The sequence below is a fragment of the Oculina patagonica genome, chromosome 5 (genome assembly GCF_052425735.1).
Source record: "Oculina patagonica isolate OP01 chromosome 5, crgOcupat, whole genome shotgun sequence".
In the NCBI taxonomy this organism is placed as follows: domain Eukaryota; kingdom Metazoa; phylum Cnidaria; class Anthozoa; order Scleractinia; family Oculinidae; genus Oculina; species Oculina patagonica.
In genome coordinates this window covers 8,490,829-8,499,462 of record NC_135762.1, presented here as the reverse complement: position 1 = coordinate 8,499,462, position 8,634 = coordinate 8,490,829, and the positions used below count along the sequence as shown (strand labels likewise).

Genomic DNA, 8,634 nt, shown 5'->3' with positions numbered 1-8,634 from the left:
TCACCCCCACCCCACAAAAAAACTGAAGTCCATTAGAGGAGTATTGAGTATTGAAAAATGACTATATACTACTAAAGAAGACTTCCCCAATGATCGAGTTTTCTTAGTATTTTACAGAAACTTTTTAGTGAACAGTTAAAATTCTGCTTTGGTACAACTTCACGTTTTGTTATCATTTATTGTTTTGTTACGAAAATAAACTTAATATTTGCTGAAAATCGTGAAAATTTAATTAGCGCCCAGCCTCGAATAAGCGCCCACTCCCAAGGACCAAAAATTTAATAAGCGCCCAGGGCGCTTAATCGAATAAATACGGTACTCGCAACATAAGATAAATGTACTTCACCAAAATGAACTGATAAAAAAACTTACAGCCAGTGTACAACTCCGTGAGATGGTAACAGATTCACGCGAGTAATAACGCAAACAAAATACTTGATGTAAGACTTCTAAGTGGATTCCGGAGATACCGGCAGTAAAATGAGAGGACATTTAAAACTTATAAAGAAATACACGTCACGCAAGCTAGCAGTAAGAGATTACATTGTAATATTTGAGCTCTGGGCAGTTAATAGGGAAAAAGGTCATCGCAACATAAGATAAATGTACTGCACCAAAATAAACTGATAAAAAAACTTACAGCCAGTGCCCAACTCTGTTAGATGGCAACAGATTCACGTGAGTAATCGCGCAAGCAAAATGGACTCCGGAGATACCGGAAGTAAAATGAGAGGACATTTAAAACTTATAAAGGATAAACGTCACACTAGCTAGCAGTGAGTGATTAAAATTTGAGCTTGCTGAGACGTCAGCCAGGTAGCAAGTTCGTACGGACATCATTATTGAAGAATGTCACAAGGCTGACTCTAATTATTTTCGTACAAAAGCTACCTTCTTTAGTCACTGAGGTGATGTGCTTAAGTTTTTTTGACAAAATCAATAGTTTGATAAGTGATGCCATAAACTACCTCCCTTATTTACTGCAAGATATGAAAAACCGCTGTCAACGTGTTGGGCGAAATTCTTCTTTAGACAGATCATGTTCTCAAATAACATGACAGACGTGTCTCGTCTGACAATTGCCAGACATACAAGCTCGACTGGTGACGAGTCACGTGACAACTCTCTCAAACACTACACTGTCCGTACGGACCGCTCGTTATTTTCGGTATCTCTTCAACTTATAATGGCTCACTAATGTAAAGATAATTCCATTTTCATGTTGATTAACAGCCTGCAAAGCAGGCGTCTTAAAGAAGAACGAGGAAACTTGAGAGCTTAAAGGAACAGTGTCACGAGAAGTTTTCAAAGTTTTTTTATGCAAACTATGCTAGAACTGTTAGGGTACCGTCACTGATCAACAAAATAACCTTTAAAAAAATAAAAGAAAGCCGATGATAAATTCATTCTCCAAGATGTTAATAAACCATAATCGATGGTTTTTTATGCGATTTTTATCCAAGTAACATACTTCTTGTATCAAACTTGAAAACATCGGCCCAACTTTTTCAAGTTTTAGGCCACTGTCTTTTTACATGTCCGCGCCCACGCCACTTTTTACGAATTTTCATGACTACTATATATACAACGCTTTAGCAAGGTAAGGCCGCTATTAGTGGATTTCCAATTAATACCAACACCTTCATTGGATTTTCAAGTAGCACTAAATCTTGGTGGCACTGCCCCTTTAAAAAGAGACAGAAAGAAGGTTACAGGACGTGTCTTATCGCCTCCCTCACTTTGCATCCTCATTCACGATTTAGCCTTGTAGCTTTATCGACGTTTTGACTCGCTCTAAATTCTTCTAGTTCCACTGCGACTAAAAAAAATGCGAATTTAACGATATGAAGTTATTATTCTATGCTAATTGTAATGGTTTTCTTGTATAGCGCATTTCCCAAAGCTCAATTCGCTTCACAATTCAAGTCGCGGGATGAGACTGGACATCAACATATCAGGCGTATTTGGCGGCCGCTATCCGTCCGTATACAGCTTATTCATGAAAGGTTGTCGGAAAAAAGCGCAAAAGTGCACGCGACAAGAACGAAAGGTAGCATGGGTAGAAAAAAAAAGACTACTGTATGTGCTGAATACATGTACTAATAAGATGGCGACATGACAAACGCGAATTTGCATTTTTTCTTTTTCTTCAGACATGTGGAAACAAAATACTTTAAGCCAAGGTGCATTTAAGAAAAATTTTCAAAACTTAAAGACATGCGACAGCAAAAGTAAAGCTACAGACAAAGGCCTCCTGAGAAGAAAAACAAAATCTTCACGTACAATAATAAAAACTTGTTCGTTTTCTCTATATGCTAATATGCAAAATTCAAAAGAAAACCTACACCACCTTTCGGTCTTGTCGCGTGCACTTTTGTTTTGTTTTTGTTTGTTTTTTTTTTCGACAACCTTTCTCGAATTAGCTGTATATGATTTCACCCCACTGCCCAACCCAGTACTTCAGCTAAAGGGCAGACCACAACACCGGGATATGGGACCACTACAGTAAGTTGATGTAACAATAACTTCTTACCTCAAAAAAAAGAGGTATAACTCACATTGAGTAACAACAATGGATACCGGACTGTGGATTTCCTAGCGTCGCTTTAGAAATTTACCACTCAAAAAAGGTTTTATGAGGGTCTGAATGGGTTCATGTTTAATGTTTACTGTTCATTTTCCTCATAACTTTTAGGTTTGCTTTTAAATTGGCCAATTTTTTAATGTTTACTTTTCCGAAGAAAATACTGTAAAGTGTTTGGAGGGTTTTTTCGCGAAATAATCATATTCTTTAGCATCGAAAATTCTTTTCTGCTTTTAGAGAATCAGTAATAAAAATTATTCATGAACTTTAGGTCTCTTCTTCGGTAGCTTCCGGACATTTTCGGTAGTCTTCGGAAATCTTCCGAAATGATTGAGAATCGTCGGAAAAATGACCGAAAACTTCTTAATATATTAAACAAAATAGAATTGGCCTTTTTGGAGCCGTTTTTGTTTCTTGCTGGATAAAAATTTACTGTTACAGTTAAATTTTTACTGTAAGTGTTAAAATGCCTAAAATTTAACTGTTTCATGCTACAAAAATTAAGTGTTGCTTGTTATTGAGCTACCCCTATTCAGATCTTCTTTTATGGCAAAAACGTTTAGTTGTAACTCATGCGCATTTTAATTTTAAACTGCTTGTTTAATTTCTTAAAAATTATCTCTTTAAGGCGAAACCTTTTTCCCCCTTTAAGTTGTTTAGATTGAACAATGTTTCAGTTCAACACAAATGCTTTCATTTAAAAAACATAGCCATTTTGCTAGTTAATGAAAATACAATACCTTTCCTTGAAAACGGTAAAAGTTCCTCCATGAAGGTTTTTCTTTTTTCAATTTTGAGTTTTGCCCTTGGATGCTCTAGCTTTTAGCAGCTGTTCGTTCACTTCTCGTGACATTTTGAAAAACTGTTCGTTCATGGTTCTTGACGTAGCCATGGCAACAGTGTATTGATACGGACGTTTAACCAAGTTGTTAGCTGTCATGGATATTTTTTCATTATTATTATTTTGGGTATTTTAGCATAACACTTTTTTGGGAATAACTTAGTATCCATTTATGTCATTTTTAACGTCACAAGAAAAAAGTAAAATCCAAGATACCGGACCCAGAAGGTCAATTTAATTGATCTCGTGTAATTTAAAATTTCAAACGGACAGAAGATGGGAAAACCTCTTAAAGTGAATAAATTTACAAGAAGCGTGACAACAGAAAGAAAATAAAAGGACGCTGCTACATGAATAGTCTTTCTGTTAGACCCTTTATTACTGCTTCGTTGTGCGTAACATTTCCTTTTAATCTCTATACTACAATAAAACGAAACCCATAGTTTTCCTCATACAGAAACAGCGTCTACGCATCTGGAGTATCTCTTTACTTTCTCCTCTTCTTCTTGCTAACATAAGGCCAGTATCTCTGGTAGGAACCACTCCACCCTTTATGGAATCGGCCATCCCCGTTACCACCGTTGGTCGTAAAACGGATCCACAGGTAAGACTGTGCCTCATCATAGAAGGAGCCGGTAGGAATGGAGTGCCCGCCCCAGCCGTTTGTTAACACGGTTTCGCCAAATCTGCAAGAAAATCAAAGCATTGTTAAGATCATTGCCCTGTATTGCATTGCGCATCCTCACTGCGAAAAATTTTATGCGTAATTAGTACGCACATAAAAACAAAATGGCGGCTTTTTTCTATGCGGCTCAGTCCGCGAGAAAAATAAATCGTCTCATTCTCGTAAGCAAGTATGGTGAACCTATCAATTTTTTCTCAGATTTTGCGTAGGGCAACATTGGTTTAGGATGAAATCATTTTAACTGCTAGGGGTGAGGGGGATATAACAGCTTTTTTTCGGAAATGGAACTTAAAGATAGAGAAAAGATATTAATTGTTAATGTTCAGTTCTATTTCGGGGCGATGACCTTAAAGGATGATTATACCTGAAGGTTGTTTTTTACAGCTTAGCATGGGTTTAATGGAAATATCTCGTTCGCGTTTTATGAAATCCAAAACGCTTTCATTATCCCATATATCGATGTTTAGCGTAGGGGACATGCTATATGAGCTCGGCTGGACTTCCCTTCAAACTAGGAGACAGACACTTAGACTCTGCATGATGTATGAAATTCATGAAGGCTTGATTGCCATGGACGCCCAAGAGTTCATGACGCCACTTCAAAGGAGATCGCGGCACGTAAATTCAAATGCGTACAAAATTCCTCGCTCAAAGACGGACTACCACATGTACTCATTTTTCCCGAGAACGATACGAGAATGGAACAGCCTGGCCAATGAAACAGTTAATGCACCAAACTTGACGGCCTTTAAGAAATGCCTGCCGTCTGACCAAGCGCTAAGCAAACGATGCTGACTTTGACTTTTTTTTTTGTATCTATTTTTATTCATAGCATTTAAGCCTTTCTTTAATTTGAATAGTATTTATTTATTTTGTTAAGTAGTTATTTATTTTAATACTCACGAGAATCTTCACTATTGAAGGAGGTGAGTTACGTGGAAGAAGAGAAGAAGAACGGTGTTTTGAAAATTTTGGGGGATGTTGGGAAAAAATAGTTTTTCTCAAAGAATTAGTAAAATTTCCATCATTCTCTTTATTAATCGGTTTAACAGTTCTATGAAACAGTTCTAGCTCAGCGGTAGTGGCATTGCATTAGACCTGAAGTCTTATGTAATTAAGCAAATAGATTCCATTTTGGCATGGGTCTGTTCAGTTATAGATGACAGAAGACGTCAAAATGTGGTAGGAACATCAGTGACCCACTCGTCCAGTGGCTAGAAAGCCATATTTTGTTCTTACCACATTTTGAAGTCATCTGTGACCTAAAACTGAACAGACGCACGACAAAATGGAATCTATTTGTTAATCATAATCACTGACTGACGTCACTAAGCAATTAAATATTTTGTTAGAGCTTACCTTCCAGCGGTAATCTTCACCAAATCATAATTAGCTTCCGTTTCGAAATCAGTGAAGATGAACTCCGGGGTTTGCACGGTGCGATACAACAACCAAACGCAGTCAAGGTTATGCGCGTAACCGTTCGGGTAGCCTGGAGACGAGATCGTGCCACTTCCGTCCTCGTATACGCCACCACAAGTTATGTCTATAAAGTGACACATAAAAGATTAGCTGTTTGTTATCTATCATGTTTGGGTGGCGTTTTTTTAAAAGCTAAACATCAAGATTTGGCTAAGATCAGTACAAACAAGAGTTTGGATGGATGGGTGGATAATCTTCAACCACACGGTTAAAACATCAGCTTTTTAACAATTTTCCTATGACCCGTTAAAATACAAACCGAACATATTTAGAAAATCAGTAGCAAAAATCTGGAAGTCTTCTTATACCTGATTTTTCCGCAGGGTGACAAATACTTTCCACGTTACAGTAAAAGGGTATAAATAAACTTTGTGTCTATAGGTGATTGCGTATTGAATTAATGCTCGCGAAACTATAAAGTGGAAGTAATTTTCCAGCACAAACCGATGAATTGACAACGTATGATTGTGGGCAGCTCGGCTCACAGTCACAAAGGAATTTCTTTCTGGTCATATGCCTTCTTCATACTTGAAACCGACAATCGAAACTCAACTGATAATAACAGCCCTCCGACGAGATAGATGAACTTCCAAGGTTTCAAAAATTCGACACTGCATCACTTTTGAGACCTTTTCTTCATGCTCCAATAAATAACACTTTGGCACTCGCGATTTTTGAGATTTCCTCAGCCAAAGTAACTTAACTGAAGAATGTTCTACTTACCGACTTGCTTGTAGTTGAAACTGAATCCTTTCCTGTTCGTGGCCCCGTCACTGATGAATCTTACTCGCAACACATTCCCGGATGAAGTGAATGATGGCGGTAAGTAGGTTGTTCCGTCAAACACGATGATGGGCTTATCATAGCGGCTTGTGTCGTAGATCATCAAGAAATCTTTACCAGTCTCCGTCTTAAACTCGGTGAAGTCAAGCCTGATTTTCTTGTTCACAGGAACTTGTATTTGCCATGTGCAGTACTCGTTGTCGTTGTAATTACTAGGGTAGTTTGTCGATGTCACCGTACCACTTGGGCCAGTTAAGAACGTTCCACAGTTCGTTTCTGAAAACAGTCAGGTATTTTTAGTCTAAGGTATGTAGATATGCAAAATATCATGTCGATTGTTTTACAAGAATGGGACAGAATTACAAAGATTAGATGAACGCAAAAGAGAGTCTCTATGGAAATAACAAAATAAAAATGAAACAGCCAGCACTAGGTTCTAAAAGTCAGCGTGGTGACATATAGAATGCTAGCCGACAATTGACCATTTCCACATCTCCCATAATACGCGTTGTTTCCCCCAAAAAATATTACATAAGTGTTGTTTTCAATTTATCTTGGGACGAAAGTATGTATTATGGGAGATGTGAAAGTAGCGAATTAAGTTAAGTGCGATTTGGTTTTATAACTTATTTACAACTATTGTCTTAAATAGCAGTATCTAACTGTTAGATTTGACAAGTAGCTACAAGTTTAAAGAACTTTCATGTGTTACAGTACTTTAAACCGTCGTTTCTTCATCAAAGCTCTAGCATCGCTTAACCATAAGTTGCCGCTATGAACAAAAAACGCTTTCATTATCCCATATATCGATGTTTAGCGTAGGGGACATGCTATATGAGCTCGGCTGGACTTCCCTTCAAACTAGGAGACAGACACTTAGACTGCATGATGTATGAAATTCATGAAGGCTTGATTGCCATGGACGCCCAAGAGTTCATGACGCCACTTCAAAGGAGATCGCGGCACGTAAATTCAAATGCGTACAAAATTCCTCGCTCAAAGACGGACTACCACATGTACTCATTTTTCCCGAGAACGATACGAGAATGGAACAGCCTGGCCAATGAAACAGTTAATGCACCAAACTTGACGGCCTTTAAGAAATGCCTGCCGTCTGACCAAGCGCTAAGCAAACGATGCTGACTTTGACTTTTTTTTTTGTATCTATTTTTATTCATAGCATTTAAGCCTTTCTTTAATTTGAATAGTATTTATTTATTTTGTTAAGTAGTTATTTATTTTAATACTCACGAGAATCTTCACTATTGAAGGAGGTGAGTTACGTGGAAGAAGAGAAGAAGAACGGTGTTTTGAAAATTTTGGGGGATGTTGGGAAAAAATAGTTTTTCTCAAAGAATTAGTAAAATTTCCATCATTCTCTTTATTAATCGGTTTAACAGTTCTATGAAACAGTTCTAGCTCAGCGGTATGAACAAAAAACTTAAGGTGCATGAACTGAATAAGTAATTAAAACGATAACAGTAAGTCCCTGCCACTACATGAATCCGGTACTTACGCTGACAAGTGGGTTGAGCGCCGGTCCAGGAGCCATCTGCTTGGCAGGTCCTGGTGAGGTCGCCAACTAGTTTGTACTGAGGATCGCATTCTAGGATTACTGTACTCTTGTAGGTGAATGAATTTCCATATCTGACGCCATTAGTTGGTACACCTGGGTCACCACAGTTAACAACTGGAAACAAACAAAAAATAGAAACCAGTGTCAGCAAGCACCTCTTTACTATGATGACGTTATTATTACGGCCATTTTCATCACGGTACATTGATTACAATGTGATTACAGTCATGTTCGATTCTTATTGAAGAACCCTTTTCACCGAAAACCGGTCAAGTGTTATTTTCAAGATCAAAATAAGTAACAACGGGAATCTTGATTTTTCGAACCTCCAACGGAGACGACACTTGGTTTGAGAAATCGGGAGTTCGTAAAATCGGGGGTAAAATTTTATTGTTCGACTGAAGTAAAGCAAACCGAATAGAAAACACTTTTGGTTCGAGTTATCGGGAGGTTTGAGAAATCAAGAATTGGAGAAATTGAAATTGCACTATAGTGTAATGTTCAAGGCACATGTCTATTAAGAACTGGAAGTTGATTGCATTATAAAATGGTTTCACGCGACTAGCACGTGAACGTTAGCCTCTAATTTCTATATCTTCGCTGCAAATATTAATCTCCAAATGTCACATGGCGTTTACCCCTCAGGAATCGGTTATTAAGTATTGATTAGGGTCGATCCGTCG

General features: G+C 37.8%; 1 protein-coding gene across 1 annotated transcript in view; it reads right to left on the bottom strand.

Annotated features, from left to right (window-relative positions):
• Positions 1–3,780: 3,780 nt before the first annotated feature.
• LOC144655306 (sushi, von Willebrand factor type A, EGF and pentraxin domain-containing protein 1-like) overlaps positions 3,781–8,634 on the bottom strand; it is a 48,991-nt gene continuing 44,137 nt past the window's right edge. Inside the window, exons 31-34 of the mRNA XM_078515527.1 lie at positions 7,892–8,065; positions 6,316–6,651; positions 5,470–5,656; positions 3,781–4,111 (exon numbers count right to left, since the gene is read on the bottom strand). Of these exons, the coding sequence (XP_078371653.1) occupies positions 3,913–4,111; positions 5,470–5,656; positions 6,316–6,651; positions 7,892–8,065 (896 nt within the window). The 3' untranslated portion in view covers positions 3,781–3,912. The remainder of the gene's footprint in view (positions 4,112–5,469; positions 5,657–6,315; positions 6,652–7,891; positions 8,066–8,634) is intronic.